Raw genomic sequence first — 25,657 nt, forward strand, 5'->3', positions numbered from 1 at the left:
AAAATTCGAATCTAAAATTTATTACACGACTGAATACAACATCAGCAAACTCGCATTGAACGTTATTGAGTCGTCTAAGTATTATTACCTCTCGTCACTAGATGGAGTGACTGTGCATAACGTACGTAATATAATTAGAATAGCCACTTGAGTGCGGGCTAGTCATACGCCAAAAACCAGTGTAAGGGCGCTCTCCGGAACCATGATCTTCTTACGCGTCTAGACGACACATTTTAGACTGGTTACGTAGCCGCATTCAACTCGTGTGCACTCCGTAACCATGGTATCGTTAATGAAACTTATGAATGAATGGCGTTGTTGGTAAAACGAAAAGCAATATGTGAAGCCTGGCGTCCACTAAGCGATTCGTCACCAATGCACGCACTTTCATAACAAATTCAGAAGGCGAATTAACCCTTAAGAGGATACGATACGATACCGAAGCACGAATTCAAATTTCAGATTTTTAGGTCTTTATCGCCGTCGCGCTGACGGGGGTGGAACCCACAGAGAGGCCCTGTGTGCGTGCGCGTGGCGCACGCACACAACCGCGTCCGCCGCCGGCGCAAGTAGCTACTCGCTATCGAGCGCTCTCTATATTTCTCTAGTTTCGGACTTCTGATGCGAAAGTGGCTTTCTGCGGGCAGCCGAGCGGCACCGCCCCCGACTGCGCGATGGCAATAAACACAAAAATCACAAATTTGAATTCGTGCTTGCCTACCTTATCGTGTTAGTTCTTCATTATTAATAAATCATTTTAATTGTTGAATGTTGATTAGAACTGTTATCTGGGACATTTTTATTTTTGACGTGATAACGTCTAATAACTCGTTACTACGGGCTGCATGCACGAAAAAGATGACGTCATTGTCCCGTTCCTCAAGGCCACCAAGCAAGAGCAAGTGGTTTGTGTATGGACGGTTGGGGTATAAGCAAAAGGGGCCCGATTTTAGGACTTAGTTTCTGTCTCTGGCGCCTTAGTAATGCTACGGGAAAATTGTCCAACTTTGCACCACTCTAACTCCTAAATCGTAAATTAGTAGGTTTTGAAAAAAACTTTAATTTATAAAAGATGCTTATTTTAATGCATTCTTTCAAATAAGAACAAAAAAACGTGAAAAAAGTCCTAGAATCGGGCCCCTTTTGCTATACTCTGACCGCCCCTGTCTATACTACTGTAATTTCTATCACGTTAAACTACCGTCCGTAAACCGACTTTACAGACAACCAATTTTTTTTAGTCCTACAACACTGGCATATACTTTTTTTTCTTTCCGGTGTTTTCGTTTGGTTTTGGCAGTTGAGTGAGAAGAAAATATTTTGCAACGTTTTAAACAATAATAGAAAAGAAATATAGCGAAGAATCTTTAACCGCAAATTATAAGCAAGAGTAACTCAAAGTTGCAGTTATTGCGAGAAGCAGTAAGTATTCAATTTTTTATCACACTTGCAGTATTTTTCAACGACCCACACAAATTTGCAAAATGACAAAGAATTACATTTCGACGCAGAAGTTCCTTTCTTTGCTGAAAAGATTTTGTTTTGCAGTTAGAATTTGCTTTTAATTCATCAGTTTTTAAGTCCTAATGATCACCGACAGTCAATACATTTTTTACCATAACTTGGGACATGCTTGTGACGGCCATCATGTTTCGGAGAAATTATTGTGTTTTCTTTTTGATGATTTGTCGCTTTGTGTTGATGGAGTCTTCTGGATTAGTTTTTTGGGAGCTGATATTATTATTGAGATTCCGATGTATATTTATTACTTACTTTTTCGAAGACCACATAAACCGTAATAAATACTTTTGTGTCGTTAAATTTTTATCTTAAACTAGTGAACTGATTCGGATTTTTATGGATTACACAAAACGAACTTTACAACGAAACCTTCCTCAGGAATTAATTAACGCCTGTATTCCCTAAAGAGATAGGCTAAGCACGTGAAAATGTTTTGAATTCAGTGTTATTCACAATTTTAACAGGTTAAAATAAACCAAAATTGTGATATTGCAGTGGTATATTGCTAGCTCAGGTGGCGACCACACCACTATTGATTGAACCCGATCCGACAGTCGGAACTCCTATGGGTCAATCCGACGCAAGAGTAACATGAGTCACGATTTTATGGCATGTTCCATTTATTCACAATGCAAGTTCAAATGATAATGTATCTCTAAATAAGTTACTTTCCCGATATATGTGTAGATCCTTTAATTTGCGGCTGTAGTTCAAATAAACACACAATGAAGTTGTGACTCACCTTACTTTAGGTGGATTCACCCCTATAACACCCACGGGATGAAAGGGAGTGGTGAAATTCTTAGCTTATCTGCACATGGGGGCTGAGCTCATCACCAAAGTTTTAAGAAAGTCTCAGGAATAACTGAAACGAAAACCAAGGATTCTTATAAGATATTTTTCTCTGATAACAGAATTCTGTCCACCAGCTATCATACTTAGCTATAGCTTACATACAACTCAATACACTTACTTGGAGAGACTATACACCTCTAAATCATTTAATTGTTTTAGTATTATGAGATGGGACCTTATATATCCCTAATTTTTATTATTACCTACATAGACACACCATACTTCTCTGATTATTTATATTTTTTAAGATTATTTTTAAAGTAAAGTTTTTCATGTTATTTATGTTAATGTCATTCTATTTCATGCCTTGTGCATATTGACAGGTAAAAGAGCCCTTGTGTTTTTTGGATTTTGTATACTGCTTACCATATAATAGGGGCCAGAAGAAACCTCGAACAAGATGGGAGGACAAACTCAATCTTACAGTGGGCCCGAAGTGGAGAAGAGTGGCCCAAGATAGACCCCAATGGAAAGAGCTAGAGGAGGCCTTTGCCAAGCGGCACACTGAATTAAGAGATTAAAATTCAGAAATTAAAATTTAAAAAAAACCTTCGACCACGACATACTAGACCGATTTTCATGAAACATGGCTAAGAACACTCCTGACTTACTCAGCTTTCAGACAAAAAAAAAATCCAAATCGGTTCATCCGTTCGGGAGCTACGATGCCACAGACAGACACACACACGGACAGACAGACAAACAAACAGACAGACAGACACGTCAAACTTATAACACCCCGTCGTTTTTGCGTCGGGGGTTAAAAAGGGGCTTAATAGATAGATAGATACTGCACACCAGAGGCAACTGGCAGATACTTATTCTAATTAATTTTGTTTTAAATTTCAGGTGCCGATTAAGGCTCAATAGTCGCCATGTGCAAAAAGACTGCAGCTAGTGAGTGTAAGCTGGGAGACAATGTTCCCGGAGAGGTAAGTGATTGATTACTACAATCATACTAATACAGTAGAACCCGGTTAAAACGATCACGTTTAATACGATTTCCCGCATATTACGCCATTTTACGCCGGTCCCTACAATTTGAGACCTGTTTTCAGACATTTTTTCACGGTTAATACGACTCACGTCTCCGCTTAATACACCATCTAAAACCTTGCATTACTTTACAACTTTATTTATGCGGGTGACAAAAATTGGAACTAATTGTACTGTACTAATTACGCGATTCTGGCGACGCCGCCACCCGTAAAGATAAATTTCTTATTTGTCGTCCTAACTCAGCGGTTAGTGCGATAGTTCGTACCTATGATTTGATAACAAAACTGAACGAAAAGCACTTCATTACCATAGGATATGCAGATGATTTAGTCATACTAATCAGCGGCCTGGTAATCAGTACACTGTGCAATCTCACACAGACAGCACTGAAAATAGTAGAGAAATGGTGCACGGAGAATGACCTATCGGTAAACCCTAAGAAGACCGACACAATTCTCTTTACACATAAACGGAAATTGGGCATATACGAAATGCCGACACTATTTGGCACACAACTGACACTTTCAAAAGAGGTGAAATATCTAGGCATAATCCTCGACGACAAACTCAACTGGAGTAAACACCTAGAACAAAAACTAAGCAAAGCAACAGTGGCTTTCTGGCAATGCCGAAGGATGGTGGGCAAGAAATGGGGTCTTGCTCCCCACATCATACTGTGGCTTTACAAAATGGTAATAATGCCGATGATCAGCTATGGTGCTATTGTATGGTGGCCCCGCACCAAGCAAACCACGGCAATAGACAAGCTGAATAAAACACAACGACTAGCATGTGTAGCAACAACGGGATGTATGAGAACTACTCCGACAGCAGCTTTAGAAATAATGCTAGGACTCTTACCCCTACACATATACATACAAAAGGAAGCTGCAGCCACAGCCCTCCGACTGAAAGACCTAACCCTATGGACAAAACTCAATTCAACGCACAGAATAATATATGGCGACATGATCTCAAAACTGCCGATGCTAGAAGCGCCAGTGGACAAAATACCAAAAACCACGATCTTCTGCAAAAAATACACGACATTGCTAACAGAAGATCCAAAAGAAGGACTACACCAAACAAATCTAAGAATATTTACAGACGGATCAAAAACAAAAGAGGGAACAGGGTGTGGAGTCTTCTCAGAAGATTTAAACATACACATATCCAAGCCCCTAGGTGAACACAGCACGGTATTCCAAGCCGAATGTGTAGGAATAATAGAAGCTTGCAATGCCATAAAGAGACGACAGGTAAAACATGGAAACATACTGATACTATCAGACAGCAAATCAGTGCTTCAGGCACTAGACAGCCCGAAACTTACCTCGAAACTAATACTAGAATGTCATCAAAGACTCACTGAAGTGTGTGAAGAGGACAACAAAGTAACACTACAATGGATAAAGGGGCACAGTGGATCAAGAGGGAATGATGCAGCGGATGAACTGGCCCGAGAAGGATCAGCCACACCGGCATATGGCCCCGAACCCATCATACCCCTACCAGTATCATATAGGAAAAACCAACTTAGTCAACACTACAAACAGCTACACAACAAATATTGGGTAGAGTTAGACACATGTAGACAAACTAAAGAAATTCTTGCTGAACCTAATACAAAGCTCACAAAAATCCTACTCAGAACACCCAGACAGCAACTGCGCAAACTAGTAGGATTAATGACAGGACACAACACACTGAACAAACACCTCAATAACATAGGTATAACCGATAGCCCCATGTGCAGAGCGTGCATGGAAGCAGAAGAAACCACCAAACACTTTCTTCTAGAGTGTAAACAGGTAGAAGTATATAGGAACAAGTATCTAGGTACGCCAAACACACTGAAAGAGGTATTTAGCAACCTGAAAACACTGCTAGGATTCGTAGAGGAGCTAGGGTGGTTGGAATAGTGCTACCCCGTCTATTTCACGCAAAATAGGCACAATGGATGTCGACTTGCGGAAAATGCCCAATAAAACTAACTAACTAACTAACTAGTTCGTACCTAGCTACATACACTTCGCTTATTATCACTGCTGCGGTGTTGAGTTTCGGTGTTGAGTTTATGAATTCTTTGTCCCATCTTTGTTCAGTGATGTCAAAAATAAGAAAAAAAGCATTATCGTTCCAAGAAAAAGTAACCATATTAAAAGTTTACGATGAAACACAATTTTTTCACGTTTAATACGATTTCCCGTATAATACGCTTTTTTGGCTGGGTCCCCTCAGAATCGTTTTAAGCGGGTTCTACTGTATTATAAAAACTGTGTGCCTGTCTGTTACTTCTTTATACATAAACTGCTCAATGGAATGACAACTGATCTGGGTCTGGCCTATTGTGTAGTGACCCTGCCTGCAAAGTTGCGGTCCTGGGATTGAATCCCAGTATTTGTGTGATGAGCACAGATACTCGTTCCTGCATCATGGATGTTTTCTATGTATGTAAGTATTTGCCATAGAGAACATGCAATTCCCAGAGAAGGATAGCATATTTTTCTATGTCACAAGTCATCCCTAAAGAGAGTGACAAGGGGACTGACTCCCCTTGGACTGGGATTGAGAAAATAAATAATTAGCATTGTTATTTATGATGTTTATATTGTTTGTTTAGCCTGTGTGGTGACGGTTAAGAATTTCACCATTCCCTTTCTTCCTGTGGGTGTCGTAGAAGGCGACTATGGGATATGGGTTAAATTGCGCTGTAGGCGAGAGGCTGGCAACCTGTCACTGCAATGTCACAGTTTCGTTTTCTTTCAACCCCTTATTTGCCAAGAGTTGCATTAAAAAAAAAAAAAGTTTCATGTGTTCTGCCTACCCCTTTATGGGATACAGGCGTGATTGTATGTATATTGTTTATTAGCGGGTCCACAGCCACACTGACGAGCAGGCCCTGGCTCATGCGCGCACGTATGCCTCTCCCGAGCAAATTTGCTCAGCAAGATAACGGACCCCAGTCAGCTGTTCAATATAGTTGAGCCGAAAAATAGGTGTCTATTCCGTGCCAGTGCTAACATGCCGCCAAAAATGGCAGCGTAAGTGTTTATACGATGCCTTTTTCAGGCGGCGTTTTTAGCTTAGGCGCCTCAAAATAGGCTTCGTTCATTGAATCCTTTGCTGCGTACCATATTCAGTGTGGGGTGTTCTTTCCGTAAATATGTCATTTCGCCCCCTTGAGAGAACCTACTAACTAATGTCATGTGTTTAAACTTCATTTATAATTTTTCAGGACATCCTGGTCAGTGACGAAGACCAAATGGACACCGATTCCGACGACTACTACTCAGAGAGCAGTTCCGACGAGGGCGCCTCCGAATCCGACGCGGAATCCGCCACCGGCAACCGAGTCACCCCGGACATGATCGTGTGGCTGATGCTTAAGGAACAGGGCATAATCACACAGGAAAGGTATAACGAGAAAGCTGAGATCTGCGAAGATGATATCAAATCTTTGATACCTAAATTTCCTAAGGCAGAATCGGAGAGTTCTGAAGATGAAAGCGAGGGAGAGGATTTGCTGAAGGCGTTCTTGGAGAATATTGCGCGGATGAAAGAGAAGAAAGAAGCTAACTCGAATGAAAGTCAAAATGAAACGAAAGATACCAAAGATGCAGCTGCAAATAGTGGAAATAATGTAAGTGAAGAAAATAAAGCAACTGATGATAAAGCAGCTAATGGTGAAGTTACAACAAAGCAAAAAGAAGAATCACAAGAGAACATTGAAAAGGTAGAGAATAATGTGCAAGAAGTACAGAAATCTTTAGAAAGTAATGAAAAGGAATCTAAAGGTAAAGAAAAACAGCAAGAGACATCTCAAAATGTAATAAATGAAACTGTCAATGAAAAACCAGTTACAAAGGAGATTACCGTACCGAAATGTCTTAAGTGTTGTAATATTTCATCTTTGGTAGAAACTGCTGTTGATAGCAATAGACAGGATGATAACATAACAACTGAAGAAAACAACAAAAATCTAATGAATAAAAATGATACAGAACCAAAAGAGGCAATCGAAGATGAAGAACAACAGGAGAATGAGGAAACACAAGCGGAGAAATCTGAAAAGGCGGGTGAAAAATCAGAGACATCTGGTCCGGTCACCGCAAGAAAACTAGGAGCTTCAAATTTATTCTAAAACATGTTGTCAAAGAAAAGCGAATTTCCGAAGAGTACGAATACGTCGACGTGCTGGAAACTTATGTGAAAGAGTTAGACGCTCAGTACAAAAATAACAAGGCTAAAAACAAGTTCGGCACATCCACAAGATCGTTAAAAGAGTTTGCTCTCTTCCTAAATTTCTATTCACCATCATGTTACAAATATATCGTTGAGACCTTCAATACTCCACTACCTGACCGAAAAGAATTATGCTTATGGTACCTTAAAAAGGACGAACAACCAGGTCTCTCCGAAAGAGCCTTCAATATTTTGAAACAGAAAGCCGCTAAAAAAAGGCTGACATGCGTCTTGATGTCGCGCGATATATTCATGAAAAACTACGGTTTTGACTACGATCAAGTGGACTACGGCGGCGGGTGTAATTTCGAATACACAGACAAGGCCATCATGACGTTCGTTTTCGTCCTGGTGAGCCTCGATGAAGACTGGAAGATACCTATCGGCTACATTTTTGCCAAACACATCCCTCCAGAGTCCCAAGCGGAGTTGATCAGAGTATGCTTAACGCAATGCCACGAAACTGGGGTAGATGTAGTTGCGGTAACTCTAGACTCTCCCACTCCGGCAGAATTCTTAGGCTGCTCGTTCCAAGATGTTAACAACTTGAAGACCATCTTCAAACACCCGGTGTGTGACAGCGATGTAGCGGTCTGGGTCGATCCCTGCTTAGCGGTCCGCAGCGCGCGACATACGCTTAAAGTCAAAGGAGTTCTACACGACGACGCGGGAAATAAAGTACGCTGGAGTCTCATCAGGAAGTTGCGAGGTCTCTATTCCGATGAAACAATAGATTTTGAGCAACCAAAGTTCTTGGAACTGCGGAATCACATCGCGAAAGTCGGTCTCACGACGGAGATATTGAGCGAGAGCCTGGCGCCCGCGCTTAAGCTGTGTGAGGAACTGTTCCCGAGCTTCCGAGACACCGCGCCTACACGAAGATACATCGAAATTGTAAACTCCCTGTACAACATCCTCAACTCAAAAGTCACCAGAAACTTGGCCGAGGTCGAACAAGAATTGAACGCGGCGAAAGACTACATGATATCTCTGTTCTGTAATCGAGAGAATACCCTGTCGCCTTTTGACAAAGAAAATCTGGTCGAAAAACTTAAGTTCAGATCTTTCGTGGAAGGCAAACCGGCATGTGGATTTATCACCTTTCTGATCTGCATCGAGAGTTTCAAGCACCTGTGTACGACTTTAGTCGAGAAGGAGCAGAGAGTAGAAAGCTTGAACCCGCATCGATTGTGCAAGGACCACGCCGAAAATTTTGTAAAGAGTCTAAGAGCCTTTGAGCACCTGCAGCAGGCCGAAGATTTCAACGGCTACTCTTTCCAATCGTACTACGATTATTTATTCGACATTCTCGAGGAAAATCCAAACTTTTCCGATAAGAATGTTAAACTGGAGCACTGGCCGATGAAGAATAAGTATTCGCCGTCGAACGTCATCGAGCGTACGTCGAGCAAGCGCGAATTCGACGAGGTGTACTCCTTCCAGTACCGGCCTCGGAAACTGCCCAAGACTACACACAACGACAACGCCACCAAGCTCGTCCGCGACTACTCCAAAGCGATGGATACCGAAATGGACTTATCGACTAGAAAGAACATGGTCGGCTACTTAGCCGGATGGATTGCTGCAAAATTCGCAAGAAGTCTCAAATGTGAGACGTGCATAGACGCGATGTGTACTGACAAGAGGCAGTGGTTCCACAAGTTTATAACCTCAAAACATCTTAAAGGAGTATGCCTGCCTAGTGAAGAACTGTTTAGAATCTGTTGGGAGTGCGAGCGAGCTCTCCGGATGAAGACATCTCCGGCTCGACTGAGGGCCTGGGTGCTGCGAAGATTAGTCCATCACTTCCCGTGGACTCATACATCTGGTCACCATCCCATCCATCACATACAACTGGCCCGCGCTGTCATAACTAAGTACATTCCTATGAGGATCCCGGCGCCTCTGAACTCCAAAGACAAGCAGGAGGTCACAGAGATGTTCGGTATATTCTCGCTCATGAATAAAGACAACCGTCTTTATCAGTTTCTTCAGTGAATTGCTGCGGATGAATGCCAATAATGATGTAGATTGAATTGGTTACTGAAAATTTCACTTTACTTATAAGAAAAAAGAATTCAACGTGTAATTTGATTTTAAAAAGTTGAATTACTAACTATGCAAACTGAAAACGTTTTATAATTAAGTATTTTGATGATTCATTTTATGTTCAAGATTAATCGAAATTTTAAACATGAAGAATTTTAGGTTTGTAAAGTCTATGAGTCATTGAAAGCGATATGTTGATTTAATTACTTCAAAAGTGAGTTTTGTTTTCTTTATTTCAAAGTTTTTGTGCCAATTATTATCTATTTTTAAAATACTATTTGTTATTCAATTTAAGATTACAATCTTAATTCACTAAGTGAAGTTCTAAGATAGTTCTTAAGATTAGAATGTGAAAGACAATTTATAATAATCATTGTTTTAATTTGAAACTGATATGATCAGGGTTTAATTTCAAAATGTTTATGCTGAATAAGTGCCTGTAATACAAATTATTAAGAGAGATGAAGATACAGATTATAAACATAAACATGTGGAGGCACACTGAATGATCAGGACAGTTGTCGCTACAACAGCCGTAGCACAGTACAAGACCAGGCAGGCATGTATGGTCGCGCGATATATGATAAAACATCTGGCTATCCCTATCGCACTTACTAATAGTGCGATAGGGACGGCCTGATGTTTTATCATTTATCGCGCGACCATGCTTGCCTAGCTGTAGTAACTCTTGTAACAAACGTACGCCGCGCGGTGTGTATGTGTGCGCGCCGTGTCTGTACGCAACACAAGTAAGCGGATGAGAAAGATTCGTTCTCGGTCATTCTCCGCTTACATGTGTTGCGTACGTCCATGGCGCGCACCAGACGTAACGGACGGCGTACAGTCACCAGCACAAATAAGTGATGATTTCTGTACCTTGTCACTTTAACGTCGTGTTTGAAATGTCAAACGATTAAAAGCGACAAGGTACAATTATCATCACTTAATTTATGCCGGTGACTGTACGTTTGTAAGAAGAGTTATATACTGGTTTTATACTGTGTATGTAGTTAAGGAGTACATATTTACTGTGTTGCAAAGTCAGAAACAAATCTTCTAATAATTAATGTGTTAGTAGCGGATAGTAGCGCCACCTGGCGTGACAAAATGTTTGTTTGCCTCCTCATTTCTGTAAATTTCTTAAGTTTACTGTTTTTAGACTAAGTTTATTGTTTTCAAGATTTTGCTCTGTCTGTTAATAAACTGAGTACAGATCCATTCACGAAAGCGAATGGAATAAACGAAACTTGTTCACATTGTCATTCATTCGTTCCATTCGTGCCAGCTCTTGTGAATTGACCTGTGCCTCGAGAATTTCTGTAGTAAAGTCAGACCAACATAAATTGGCAGCGATTTTGATAGCCTCGCAAGGGTTAAAACGTCATAATTTCATTGAAATTTGACGTTTAAAATATTTGGTGAGGCTGGCAAAATCGTTGCCAACTTATCATGGATTAACCCCTCGTATGCAAGACACGGGTCCTTGCATGGGAATTTTAATCTATTGTTTTAAATGTCACTATTTCAATGAACAAAATTGACAGGCCGCATATGAGGGGTTAACTCTAGTACAGTCAAGTGTAAAAATATGGGTGCGTACAACTTTTTTTTTTTTATACAACGTCGGTGGCAAACAAGTATACGGTCCGCCTGATGTAAAGCGGTCACCGTAACCTATGGACGCCTGCAACTCAAACAGTGTCACATGCGCGTTGCCACCCCATTAGAAACTTGTACCCTTGTACTTGTACTTTTGCTGATTTTGCTCACAACTTATCAAAAATATGTCCCATAGCACTTTATGTCGGCGGAATAAGGTCTCGGTACATATTTTTGAGCGGATAAAATCGATACGTATTTTTGCACTTGACTATACATATATACATACACCATTGGCCATGATGGGAAATTGCAGATGGTTCCTATCTTGATCGCTTAATGGATTACAATAGCTCATGATGGAGCATAATCGCCATTTCATCTGTTTTCTGGGCCACAAAGGAAGTGACGACCATGATTATGCCATACGGTAGAGTTATCGCTTAGAAGCAAGCTTCGGACATCTTAAATTTTCTATACTTCGTTTCTTTTAAGATTAGAATTATCTGTCAAACGGGTAAACAAAGAAGCAGTGGTCGTAGACCTTCCTTCTTCGATTTCGGCCGATACCACTGATTTCTTGGAACTTATAACTTATACCCCGTGTGGTGACGGGTTAAGAATTTCATCACCCCCTTTCTTCCCGTGGGTGTCGTAGAAGGCGACTGTGGGATATGGGTTAAATTGTGGCATTAGGCGAGAGGCTGGCAACCTGTCACTGCAATGTCAGTTTCGTTTTCTTTCAACCCCTTATTTGCCAAGAGTGGCACTGAGACTTTAGTAGTTTCATGTGCTCTGCCTACCCCATCATGGGATATAGGCGTGACTGTATGTATGTATGTATGTATGTTATAACTTATAATACTATGTACATAAGTTCCAAGAAATCAGTGGTATCGGTCGAAATCGAAGAAGGAAGGTCTACGACCACTGCTTCTTTGTTTACCCGTTTGACAGATAATTCTAATCTTAAAAGAAACGAAGTATAGCAATTTCGGTGCAGAATTGCCCGAACAAGCTTTGAAGTTAATTAGGGTTAATATATTAATATGAATCTTAATTAATGATTTAGGTACCTACAAAGTACAAATGTTTGTATAAACTTTTTTTGCCACCATGCTTCATCGAAATTGCTAGAAATTTACAATGTCTGCTCCTATCATTGCCAATTGTGTGGATCAACCATAATGATGCCTCCACACATAGTGATTCAGCGAACGGTCCTCATGGCATGTGTTGCTGTCTAAGGGAAATTAAAGACATGTCATCAAGAATGTTCGCCGAATACCTGTGTGGATGCAGCTTAAGACTATTTTTTTTTGAGAATTATTTTTTTTCTGTGAATCTTGTTCGTTTAAGCTGCAAGTAAGATAATTAAAATAGTGCCGCATGATAACTGCTGTGTTATTATTGGAACGTAAGTATTACGAAGATGCCATTAAGACTGTTGATTGTGATTATTCAGGCTGTTCTTAGAGTAAGATTCAATTTGTTACTTATGAATAAAAGCTGATTATAAATTACGCGTTTCATTAGTATCAGTCCATAATTCTTTACCTTGGTGCTCTGTATATTCCTATTTTGTCCCCGGCTCGGCTCATGTACAAAGTCACGGATGGGACAAATGAGTACATCGGCCATCACAAGAGGTGTCGGTGTACAGTCAGCCAAAAAAGTGGTTTACCACTTTTCGACCCTGTGTTTAAAAATAGTCGAAAAGTGGTAAATTAATTTCAAGAGGAAAGGCATGTGTGGTCCGGGGTTGTAAAAACCGAAATCAAGTTTCCAAAAAACCAAAGATATAAAGAACAACAATAATTTGTCGTTTCACCGGTAAGCCATTAAAACATTCCAGATATAGGCTTCCCACAGACAGTCTTAAAAATTCATAATCTTAAAAAAAAATGTATGCAAATTGACACTGACAGATCTGTCAGTGTCAGTTTGAACTGTCAGATTGCATACAATTTTGACGTGAAACGTTAGGTGAACGTCTTTAAAAACCCGTAGTAGAGTGACCGGACCGAAAACCAGGTGCATGGGGTCTCATCCGGAACAGTGCCAAATTATTTCCAAATAGAAATCATAGATGGCGCCAAGTGTCACGATTGACGATTATTATTTTTTTATCAAATAGATTTAAAGGTATTTGAAGCGTCATAAATTAAATACAAACATCGATGACAACACAAATTTAATGCATTATTTTAGAAATTTTCAAAGAAATAATATCACGTAATATATTGCTACTGACTAGTATGGACAAGGATTAATAGTAATTTATCTCGTTCAGTACAATTAAAAAAAAAAACCGGCCAAGTGCGAGTCGGACTCGCCCACCGAGGGTTCCGTACCTACAAAACTATTAGGTACTTTTACGTTACTCACATAAGTCTAAAGACTGGGCTAGGCTAGAAGTATAGGTTCTCTAATGAGCATAATTGTGTTTAGCGCTACCTCTCGACGAATTCGCGAACTAATTAGCACAGCTTGCGTGAGGTCTTTTATAATGTTAACCAAATTCAACATTCTTTATTTTATTTTAAAGTAGGTGTTTTATGTAAAATTTCGTAGCTATAAATTTTAACACCTTTATTCATAAACGTACACTAAAGTTATCCAGCCGATAAAGTTCGTTTGTCCCTTTCTATCACACCAATACGTCGGAAAGGGACAACCGAACTTTATCGGCTTGATAACTTAGTGTACGTTTATGAATAACGGGGTGAGTATTACCGTACTGTAAAAATGTAATGTATACGGATTAATGAATTTAATATAGATAGGTAATTATTGATATGTGGCAAAACGAAGGAAATTGTTTACACCTTCGCAATAAGTATCTAATGATATTTTTTTAATTTACCATGTTACTTCACGTACCTACTTAGGTACTTATTTTAAAAACTCTAAAAATGTCTATTGAGTTTCTGTCGCAGACCACCATGTGGCTTCTGCATATTCTGCGCTGTGATAGAGTTACCATAGTAGGTATGTATATATTGTATAATAGGCAATAAGAGGCAAAAAACATATTGTGCTAAAATATTTAAAATACCTACAGTCATTTCCGAAACGTGTGAATTCATGTCAATACTTTCTTTTATCAGTATTACACGGAGTAGGTAAACGTTTCGCGGCAGCGCACACTGCAGAGAGCGCACGTGGATACCGGCGCGGCGCCACAGAATATATAATAGCACAAGTAAAGAAGGCCCACTGCTTTGATGTTTCCGAAATGCCGCCTTTTTAAATACCTACAACATTCTTACAAAGAAACGAGCCGCACGTGCGCGGCGTCCGGTGATAGGGTTACCAATGGATCCAAACGAATGAATACTCACATTAAATGTTATATTATTATATTCAAGTCTTGAGTACTTTCTAGGTATATACGCTGTATTTATATATTTTTGTTCAAGGTTCCAACATCACAAGCCTTATTGAACTTTTCCGTGGGACTTAATCAGTAGTAGATCTGTATAAGAATATCTTTTGGTATTTATTTTATTCAATATATCTATTTAATTAAGTATTATTAGCCATTCCACCCGCGGACATCGCTTAAAAAACCTCGCGACGTAAAGTAACAATAGAAAGTGCGAACGTGCATTCCGTGAGAATGTGCGCCACCCCTGAGTAGGCCGCGAACTCGCGGCCACAGCTCGTGGCCGCCAGGATATACTTGTAGCGCGGCGATAGGATAGCGGAGTGAGCCGCCCCTGGCGGCGCCAGCGGACGCGTCTGTGTGCGTGAGCTAGGTATGCATACAACTACAACTGCTGTAGGCACCGCCCCCCTCAGCGCGTCCTCTGCGGCGCGGCGATAATCACCTAGCCCTAAGGCCCTGGTTTCTCTGGCCCGTCACACGCGCCCGGCGGCGTTTGGATGTGAGCCGCATGTGCCACACGCTGTCGGTCGCGGGTGCGTGGGTTTTCTGACCCTTGGTCACCCGTCGTCGGCGACGGAACTTAGAAGCTCTGGTAGACTGATTTTTGAACTGTTGTGTTGTGCTCTGATCAAAATGAATGCAAAAATACTTACATTGTAATTCTTAGAGGAAGAAGATTATACGCGACTTAATCCGTTTCCATATAAATATTGATATTACCCAAAAAAAGAGACAGTCAAACGATATTTTTGTATGAAACCGGCAAAAAGAAAGTGAAATTTTTAACTTGGTACTCAAACACTTGCATTGTAGTAAAGAAAAATATACATCATATATTCGATTAAGTATATCGAAAACAGTTCACAGAAGTACAATTCATCCATTGAATTACTATGTACTAACATACTAGAAATTACACCCCAAACAAAGTCTGTGCTCCGGCCGGCAGCGCGCGGCGCATGCGTGGTGAGGTACCGTGTCATAGAGTAAGACTTGACCAATGACCACCTAGACGCGACACTCTTAGTGTAGACCTTTTTTTATACTTTTTGTAAAATACTAACCCCCTTATTCATAAACGCACACTAAACTTTAGTGTGCGTTTTTGAATAAGGGGGTTAGTAAGGGGGTTAGTTACTTTAGTTACTTTTCGGCGTATTGGTGTGATAGAAAGGGACAAACGAACTTTATCGGCTTGATAACTTTAGTGAACGTTTATGAATAAGGGGGTAAGTAGTTTAATTTTAGCACTATCATACATTGTGCTATGTTTAAGTTCTACTAAGTGAAACAAAAATACATTATTGATTTTTTTCATATACCTACTTTAATTGCCCTTGAAGAAAATCATAGGTTATTATTGTATGAAAATATCGATTACAACTCGTGTTAGAACTGTGTAGTATTCATAAGTATAACGTGAAATAAATTTAACATTTCTCTTTTATATATTACAAACGGAATATAATCACAATTACTATACTTCATTACCTACATGTCAAGTCTGTGCGATTATGATGCGATTAATCTATGATTTCGTTCAACAAAATGGCAGCGATAGCTTCGCGTTTGAGAAATAATTACTTAAATAAAGATCGATTAACATAGCGTGTATACTAAACGATGAAATGTGACACGTCAGTTTTATTCGATTTTCTCGTATGGCTTAAACAGCATCTTGTTGCGCAGGAAGGCATTTTTAGGGTTCCGTAGTCAACTAGGAACCCTTATAGTTTCGCCATGTCTGTCTGTCCGTCCGTCCGTCCGTCCGTCCGTCCGTCCGTCCGTCCGCGGATAATCTCAGTAACCGTAAGCACTAGAAAGCTGAAATTTGGTACCAATATGTATATCAATCACGCCAACAAAGTGCAAAAATAAAAAATGGAAAAAAATGTTTTGTTAGGGTACCCCCCCTACATGTAAAGTGGGGGCTGATATTTTTTTTCATTCCAACCCCAACGTGTGATATATTGTTGGATAGGTATTTAAAAATGAATAAGGGTTTACTAAGATCGTTTTTTGATAATATTAATATTTTCGGAAATAATCGCTCCTAAAGGAAAAAAAGTGCGTCCCCCCCCCCTCTAACTTTTGAACCATATGTTTGAAAAATATGAAAAAAATCACAAAAGTAGAACTTTATAAAGACTTTCTAGGAAAATTGTTTTGAACTTGATAGGTTCAGTAGTTTTTGAGAAAAATACGAAAAACTACGGAACCCTACACTGAGCGTGGCCCGACACGCTCTTGGCCGGTTTTTACATTTTATTTGTGTGCAGGCAGAAACATAAGTCCAATGGACTTATGTTTGTAGCGCAAACGTTTTGCTCGCAGTGTCCTCTCTAGTATTACCTCAATGAGTTCATCATTATCTTTAGTGAAGTCAGTCATTTTCCATATCAAGACGCCACCCGCCGTCCGTTGCTATTGTACAAAACGAATACAGACCGTCGCGTGCGGCGTGTGACCTTCGCCCGTCGAACCACCCGCCGCCGGCGACGTTTCAAAGAAACCACCCTCAAACATTTCCGAACAAAACATTCGAACGTCGTCAGTCGCGGACCCGCGTAAAAAACCACAACACGTTCTATGAACATTGGTCAAGTGCGAGTCGGTTTTCCATACAAAGAACTCATGAGCGCCTGAACGACTGTGATGGCAAAGTTAACTTTTCGCACTTTCAAGACTTTACGTATATATCTCGGAAACGATAAGAGATAGAGCAAAATGGACTTCAGATTTGGGCTGTCGTTGGCACAAATTCTATGTTTTCGTCAACAGAGACCTTTTTTTGGACCGATTTATACAAAATTTTGCTCAGTCCACTTACAAACGGTCTTAAGCGCCTCCTTTTTAGTAGGAACTTAAGTCATTTTGGCAAATGAAAAAAAAAAATTGAACAATTTCTAAAAAGAAAAAGACAGAAATGAATTTCTTTCTACCTGTCCATCACGCTTACAAAATTTTAAGACGTTTAGTAACTGCTTGTGTAAAAAGGCCCAAAAAGAAAACACTCACACTTGACTAAACAATAATGTATTAAATCAATAGAGGTATAACTGGTAGAAAAGCTTGACTATGGTTTGTTTCCTTCTAGACGTCATGTTTCTCGGAAAAATCTTAACACCGCGATCTAGCTTTTTTGACACTCGGTACAGCGACATCTAGATGGAAATTTGACAACTAAAAGTAACAGAATCGAAATGTACTACGAAATACATACAGAGGTTAGACATTCCGCCCACCAAGGACAATAATAACACAAGTGTCCTTATTTCCGCCCACCATGAGGCAACTGACTATAACAAATTCAATAAATTACACAGTGGAAGAAAATTGTAACGTGTGACATTAACATTGTCAACAAAATAACTCAAATTTGTTACACTGCTTAGCTTTACAGAACAAATATTTGACATATATGTCCCCAAATAAAATCTCAACCTATATTTGTTAAGAAACAAATTATAAACATAATAGAAAAACTTAAGTTTCTATTGGCAAAAAACACAGTTTGCCAACAGATCGTTTTATAATATTCCCTTTACAACGCAAACTAACTACTCGAGTGATTCCATCCGGACCTGGGTGCTTATCAGTGACTACACCATATAACCATCTTGCCGGAGGCAAATTATCCTCCTTTACTAACACTACACTACCTACCACTGGCTCGGGTGTTTGATGAGCCCATTTATAACGGTGGTAAAACTGAGTCAGATATTCACGCGACCATCGGCGCCAGAAATCTTGAACCATTTTCTGTGTTAGTTGCCATCTTCTTAAGTTGCTAACATTGGTACTTTCATAGTTAGAGTCTGGCACAAGTATTAGAGGTTCTCCAACCAGAAAATGCCCAGGAGTGAGAGGTATAGGATCATCACTGTTGCTACTATTAATTCTTGAATTAAGGCCTAGAATTAAGGCATGCTTCGATTTGAGCCAGGACTGTGGACATTTCTTCAAACGTCAAAGTGGAGTTTCCAATCACTCGTCTGAGGTGATGTTTTGTGGATTTAACTCCCGCCTCCCAGAGGCCTCCGAAGTTTGGAGAGTGTGGAGGAATCCAATGCCAATTAGTGGAGTTTGAGGCGAGCTGATCGGCAATTTCTACAGCTATGCTTGATTTTTCTTCGGCGTACAACTGTTTCAACTCACGAGCAGCTCCCACGAAGTTTGTTCCATTGTCGCTCCACAAATCGGCGCAGTGACCACGACGTGCGGTAAAGCGTTTGAAGGCTGCAATAAAACCTTGAGCTGTCAAGTCACTGACTGCTTCAAGATGTATTGCCCTTGTAGCCATACAAATGAAAAGGCAAATGTAGCCTTTGTAAGAGCGGTGGCCTCTTCCCTTTGAGGTGCGCATGTTTATTGGACCAGCATAGTCTACACCACTTTGAAAGAAAGGGCGATTGACAGTTCCTCGAACTGACGGCAACTGTCCCATCAGTGGATGTCTCATTGCAGCGGCGTAGCGAGCACATGTCACACATTTACGAACGAATAACTTAACCGAATTGGTTGCTCCAATCACAAAATATTTGGATCTCAAATAATTGAGCATCAGTTGTGGATTGCCATGCAGAGTTTTTTCGTGCGCATTGTCCAATATTAACGTTGTGAAGTGTGACTTATGTGGAATTATTACTGGATGCTTCATTTGTTCAGTGATTCCAGCTTGCTGTAATCTTCCACCAACTCTCAAGACACCATCTTCATCTACAATCGGGTTCAATGAGGTAAGTTGACTCTTTTTATTAATTATTTTGTTTTCTTTCAGGTTTTTCAGCTCTTCTTTGAAGTGATTCGCTTGAACTATCCTTATACAAGTCTTCAAAGTTTCTTGGATTTCGCTGCTTGTTAACCATAAACTCACTTTTTCTTTTCTAGCATATTTAAAGATTCTTTTGCAGAAAGCCAGAACGCGTAGCAGTTTCCACAGCTTCGAAAACTTTGAAATGAGAGTCTCTTCAGCATCTGCTGTGACATTATTACTATCGTGAGTATTCACGAAACATTCTTTAGTGTTCCTTTCTTCTAAGTTTGTATCTTTTATGTTTGGTTTCTTGTAACTAATCTCTTTATTTTTCAGCCATGGTGGACCTTCTAACCACAGTTCTTCTTTGGTCAGCTGCTGTGTGCCTCTAGACGCGCAGTCTGCAGGATTATCCTTCGACGAGACATGGGACGAAAGTTTTCCATCGATTTGGACGACTATTCAGCCAAGAAATGACTACTGTAGAGTCAGTCCAAGCGTGTATGTTTGCCTTGTTAATACTCATAACGTCGGCTACTTCCATCAGTAATTTCGTAAGTAGTACAGCCCCACACAATTCCAAACGTGGAATTGAAATTTGTTTAATTGGTGCCACTTTCGTCTTGGATGTGATGAGTGACACGTGTACATTTCCCTCTTCGTCTATTGTCCTCAAGTACACAACAGCAGCAAAAGCTTCATTGGAAGCGTCGCAGAATCCTTGCAGTTCTGCAGTCACATGAGAACTAGCATGGTTCCATCTGGGTAGCTTGAATTCGGTAAGTTGGTTTAGACTTTCCCTATAGCTTAGCCAATTCTTCAGTAATTGTGGTGGTACTTCATCATCCCATTCGATTCCCGAAAGCCACAATTTCTGGATGAATATCTTGGCTACGATGATCACTGGAGCCAACCAACCAAGCGGATCAAACAACCTTGATATGTCAGATATGACACTTCTTTTAGTTACAGGAACTTTGAGTGGAGGTAGCTGAACCGAATATTCAAATTCGTCATTTCGGCGATTCCAAACAAGTCCTAGGATTTTCATGACAGCGTCTATTTTTAGCTGTAAGCTACCTTCCTCTTTAACATCGCTTTCTTTCATATGCCGCATTAATTCTTCACTGTTACTGCTCCATTTCTGTAACTCGAATCCACCTTTTTGCAAGAGTTCATTCATCTCTTGGTAAACCACTTTACCTTCTTCCACGGATTCACAGCCTGTTAACAAGTCATCCACATAAAAATGGTTGAGGACCCTATCAGCAGCATTTGGATATTGTGCTCCTTCATCGTGGGCTACTTGCTGAAGCGCACGCACTGCAAGATGAGGTGCTGAGGCCGTACCAAAGGTGACTCGGAGCAGTCTCAAGTGCTTAATCTTCTCCCCCGAATTTTCACGCCATAGAATGCGCTGAAAATCAACATCGTCTTCATGCACTTTCACTTGCCTGTACATTTTAACAATGTCTGCTACTAGGCATATAGGATGGCAACGCCAACGAAGGATGGTATGACGCAGAACAGGTTGAAGAGTTGGACCTACTAACAGGTCTTGATTTAATGAAACGCCATTGGAGCCAGGACAAGAAGCATCAAAGACCACACGCAGCTTTGACGTTGATCTGTCATCTCGGATGACAGCATGATGTGGCAAATAAACTGCATCTGGGTTGTTCTCCTGTTCTGGAGGAACTTCTTCCATGTGTTCTAACTCAAGGTACTCATTGATGACATCTGAGTAGCGTTTCTTCATCTCAGCATCTTTTGCAAACCTCTTCTCCAATTGGTTGAGACGCCTAGTTGCAATAGGCACAAAGTTTCCACGTTTGCAACTGGGGTCTTGATCACGAAATGGTAGTTTCACAATGTATCTACCGGTGCTATCACGTTCAGTGGTAGCATTGAAAAATTCTTCACATTTCTTCTCGTCTTCATTGTAATGACGCTTGGGATCTGTCGTATTATGGTCAGCCTCGAGTTCCCAAAATTTCTTGAGCAGCTCGTTTTCATCTAAATGAATGTGGTTAACGCTAACACTTGTACGAATTTCCGACTCACCTAGGTGAGTTGGCCCTGAAACAATCCAGCCTAAAGACGTTCGCTGAGCGATGAGTGCTCCCTGTGGAGCTTTGATCATTTCGTTTAACAGTATTTGACCGTACACCTCTCCTCCTAAAAGCAAGTCGATTTTCCCGGGAATGTTGAATGTGTAATCTGCTAAATCTAATTTAGACAGATCTGACCACGAATCAATGTCTATAAATTTCCTCGGACGATTCGGTGTTACCTTGCCCAAAACATGAGCATGCACGTTCACTTCAAAGTCAGGTTCTAGGAGTGATGAAATTTTTACCTTTACCACCGACTTAGAGTTCACAGGTGAACTCTCTTCACCGCCTAGTCCCGTGACTGTGCTCTTATGGTAAACCTTGTTAAGTCCCAGCAGTTGTGCTGCAGACTCCGTTATGAAAGAGGCTTCCGAGCATTGGTCGATTAAACATCTGAGGGTTATACCTGAACCAGTTTTCGACTGAGCTTGAACCAAAGCCGTTGGCAAGAAAACTTGACCACGACTGGTCGAAAAACAAGTTGTTACATTATTGGGCTCATCACACAATGATGATGGAGCTGTTGTTGCATGGGCAACAATATCGCCTTCAACCGATTGATTGGGTTTGACTTGAGAATCGGTTGCTTGAGTGTTCGTTTTTGGGTGCAATAAAGAATGATGTTTGCGCTTGCAAATTCGGCATCTAGTAGATTGGCGACAGGAATATACGTTGTGACCTGAACCTAAGCAATTAAAGCAGAAATTACCGGACTGGATGAAATCACGTCGAGCATCAACATCGATTTTAGAAAAACCTTTACAATTACACAATTTGTGATTCTCAGAACAATAGCCACAAGAAACTTCGGTTACATGATGCACTTTTAAGTTAGTAGTACATGGTGCATTGGGTTTCTTTGGGATAAAGCTGGTCTTCGATGATTTCCCATCCAAACATTCTAATGCCCTAAATCGGGTTTCTAAAAATTCTCGAAGTTGGTTGAGTGTGGGCAAATCATCAGAAGACTCGCTAACCTTAAGTTCCCACTGTTTCCTAGACTCGTTGTCTAATTTCAGACAAATTATATGAATCACAATTATGTCCCATGTAGTTGTGTCGATGCCCAAGTTGCTTAATCCATTTAGACACTCATTCGTAGTATCCAGCAATTCTTTGAGTGCATTCGCGGACTCTGTCATAATATTCTTCTGACTCATGAAGCGTTTGAGAATGCAGTTGGAAAGATACTTCTTATTATTGTAGCGCTTTTCTAATTTCTCCCAACATGCGCTGTAATTATCTTGCGTGATCTGTACGTGACGCAGAAGCTGTTCAGCTTCACCAACCAAATAACCTTTCAGGTAGTGCAATTTTTGAACGTCGTCTAAATCTCTGTTCTTATGTATGAGCGACGTGAATAAATCTCTGAAGCTAGTCCACTCAGAATAATTGCCAGAAAACGTAGGAATTGAAATCTTTGGTAACTTGACCATCACTGACTTGCCTTGCCCAACATCCGACTTATTCTCAACAGTGGTAGGCTCAGTGCTATTAGCAGGAACGTAAATATTTAATTTGCTTAAGGCAGCCTTTAGGTCCGACTTATAATCCGTGAATAACTCTTCCGCATTAGAATATATGTCTTCAGTTATATACTCGGTGAACTCAAGTGTACTAGACTCTTTAATGATTTGAGTATGAGTTGTCATAAACTGATTCCATAAAGATTCTAAATTTTCTATTCTTGTTTTGAGGTAATCTGCAGAGTTAAGTCGTTCCTTGGGTGATTTTTTAAAGTTACTTTTTGCTTGTAGCGTCAGTGAGTGAAAATCTTAATTTGAGTTTTTTTCTCGTAAGTCCGACTTACGCTTGACTGTAGATTTCTAATAGGTTTTCCTGTAATCTACAGGTAGAGGGCTATCTCGTGTATTTTTTTGAAAATTTTACGCTAAGTAGTTTCGGAGATAAGGGGGGGAATGGTCATTTTTTGTCTATTTTCTTAAATTACTTCTAAAGAGCCAAAATTAAAAATTAAAAAAAAATATATTTCAAATGCTCATAAAATGCTCTTTCATTTGATATATAACACAATATAGTTTTAATAACTTTGATTTTTAATTTTCAAGTTTACCCCCCAAAAGTGACCCCTATGATTAAATTTCATTTAATTAAATTACATGTCCGTCTTTGGGCCACAGGTTTACATATGTGTACCAAATTTCAAGTAAATCGGTCCAGTAGTTTCGGAGAAATCGGCTGTAACAGAGGGACAGACAGACACACGAGTGATCCTATAAGGGTTCCGTTTTTCCTCTTTGAGGTACGGAACCCTAAAAATAACTTACTCTATGGTTTTTGTCTGTTTACCAATCGAAAAGCTTGTCTTCGGGTCTGCCTAAAACGTAGTCTAATTCGCGTTATGCCTAGACTAACCGTGAAATAGTCGGACATGAAGAATAGAGACCTATATTGTAGACGTAGGCCAGTTGAGTTTTTGTCCAAATACAATTTTGGCATAATATCAAGCAATATTTGTTGGTTGCGTTTCACGTCAAAAGCGAATTCAACATGATCAGACAGATTGAGACTGGGAAACAATGCCCCAGGTTTAGGTACGTAGGTATCTTCAAATGCCCGAAGGGCAAACCGCCTTGAAATAGGAGCAGAGTAATTATATGTCTGCAGATTGAGAATGTAAGACAGTAAATCGTCGTGTAAGATAAATACTAAAATAAGACATCCTTTTAATAACTGTAGATATAATTGCTATGAAAAATATAAAAATGAACAACGACACTCACACGCACACAATTTCAGGTAGCATCCATCTACTAAGTACATTTCGCAATACAAGCAATCACCTACACAAACAATTTCAAATGATTCTAAAACGACACGGGGCTGAATTTAGTGACGGTTCAGCCTGATCAATCAGCAGCGCCGTCGTCGTCGGCGCCGGCGGCGGCGGCAGCAGCAGGGGCGGCGGCGGCGTCGGCGTCGGCGCCGCCGACATCTATCTACGGGGTCACCCGACGCCGATCTTGGAGACTGTACAGGTTTTTTCTCAAACAATTTTAACGTATCTTCTCTAGAGCAGAGCTTGCGACTCCTATCATCGTCGTACCCAGACCTCCTCAAGCGTTTCACTATGTCGTCGATCTTTGCGCTGTTGCCGCAGCCGCGCAAGCATTGTACCACCGCCTGGCCGATCGGAGTTATAAGCTGCTCCAATTCTTCCAGTTCGAGCTTCAGATTAATGCCACTTAACTCGGTACACGTGGCTTTCGCTGGCCTTTCCTGTGATACATCCATTTTGTAACTTAGAATTTAGATCCATTTAAAAACTAATATTTTTTATACACTTAATACTGAACGTGTCTTGATGGTAAAATGATCAAAATGACAACGTAAATTTAGACAAACTTTGATTTCTTTTTTTGGAATATAATTATTTTCAGCTGGCCAGTACGACAGTCTAAAAGGATTTGATACAAATTTAAAGGTGCGACCACACCGCTGCTCAAAAAACGGCGACGGTACAGAATCGCAGTGACGCATCCTATTCGTACCGTTTTTACCGCATGCTCCCCACACCGCTGCTCAAAAAACGGCGACGGTACGGAACGCACGACGTGCCCCATACGAAAGTCTCTGCGTTTTCGTACCGTCTGCGTATTAGGTTAACGACATTAAATGTTGAATACGGGATATTATTTTGCTCAGATGGCGCTACTTGCATTCAATGCTCTTTGACTCCATAGAGTATATTGAATAGTATTTGACTCTACCACAGAATATATAATAGTACAAGTACAGAAGGCTCACTCCTTTGATGTTCAAAAACGCCGCCATTCTAAATTCTTACCTACATTAACAAACGGACCGCACGCGTGCAGACGACATTGAATTCTATTGCGCCGCGCGAAGGTCGTCGCCACTGAATGGGCCGCGAACTCGCGGCCGCCGGCATGTACTTGTAGCGCGGCGAAAGGATCGCAGAGTGAGCCGCCCCTGACTCTACCTAAATTGAGATTAAATTACAGTAGCGACCGTTGCATCAGTAAATACTAGGTACTCGTAATCGCAGTTCAGCCTTTTCTACTTTCACTTGTGATCACGTTTGCTACTCCATATGGCTGCAGCACAAGAGAATAAGCTATTAAGAAATGCGTTTCAAATGCACAC

The 25,657-nt window shown here is 40.5% G+C and overlaps 2 protein-coding genes across 2 annotated transcripts; one reads left to right on the forward strand and one right to left on the reverse strand.

The window, feature by feature from the left end:
• The first annotated feature begins 1,293 nt into the window (after nucleotides 1-1,293).
• On the forward strand, nucleotides 1,294-7,519 carry LOC125240502 (ring-infected erythrocyte surface antigen-like). The gene is made up of 3 exons (XM_048148394.1): nucleotides 1,294-1,422; nucleotides 3,226-3,308; nucleotides 6,614-7,519. Exons 2-3 carry the CDS (start codon nucleotides 3,252-3,254, stop codon nucleotides 7,517-7,519), a joined length of 963 nt encoding a protein of 320 aa, XP_048004351.1. The 5' UTR covers nucleotides 1,294-1,422; nucleotides 3,226-3,251.
• Nucleotides 7,520-18,566: 11,047 nt separating this feature from the next.
• On the reverse strand, nucleotides 18,567-24,784 carry LOC125240503. The gene is made up of 3 exons (XM_048148395.1): nucleotides 24,597-24,784; nucleotides 20,496-21,994; nucleotides 18,567-18,898 (listed from the first exon to the last, which is right to left on the reverse strand). Exons 1-3 carry the CDS (start codon nucleotides 24,782-24,784, stop codon nucleotides 18,567-18,569), a joined length of 2,019 nt encoding a protein of 672 aa, XP_048004352.1.
• Between the last annotated feature and the right edge of the window lie 873 nt (nucleotides 24,785-25,657).

This window comes from Leguminivora glycinivorella, chromosome Z (assembly GCF_023078275.1).
Source record: "Leguminivora glycinivorella isolate SPB_JAAS2020 chromosome Z, LegGlyc_1.1, whole genome shotgun sequence".
In the NCBI taxonomy this organism is placed as follows: domain Eukaryota; kingdom Metazoa; phylum Arthropoda; class Insecta; order Lepidoptera; family Tortricidae; genus Leguminivora; species Leguminivora glycinivorella.

Excerpts from the sequence above, each read along its gene's own strand:
- LOC125240502 (XM_048148394.1), top strand. The coding sequence starts at position 3,252 with ATGTGCAAAAAGACTGCAGCTAGTGAGTGTAAGCTGGGAGACAATGTT. Across the intron at positions 3,309-6,613 it reads GAGACAATGTTCCCGGAGAG|GACATCCTGGTCAGTGACGA; the intron begins GTAAGTGATTGA and ends ATAATTTTTCAG.
- LOC125240503 (XM_048148395.1), bottom strand. The coding sequence starts at position 24,784 with ATGGATGTATCACAGGAAAGGCCAGCGAAAGCCACGTGTACCGAGTTA. Across the intron at positions 21,995-24,596 it reads AAACGCTTGAGGAGGTCTGG|TCGTGGTCAAGTTTTCTTGC; the intron begins GTACGACGATGA and ends TTTTTCGACCAG. Across the intron at positions 18,899-20,495 it reads AAGCGATGTTAAAGAGGAAG|CCTTCAAACGCTTTACCGCA; the intron begins GTAGCTTACAGC and ends GTTTTATTGCAG.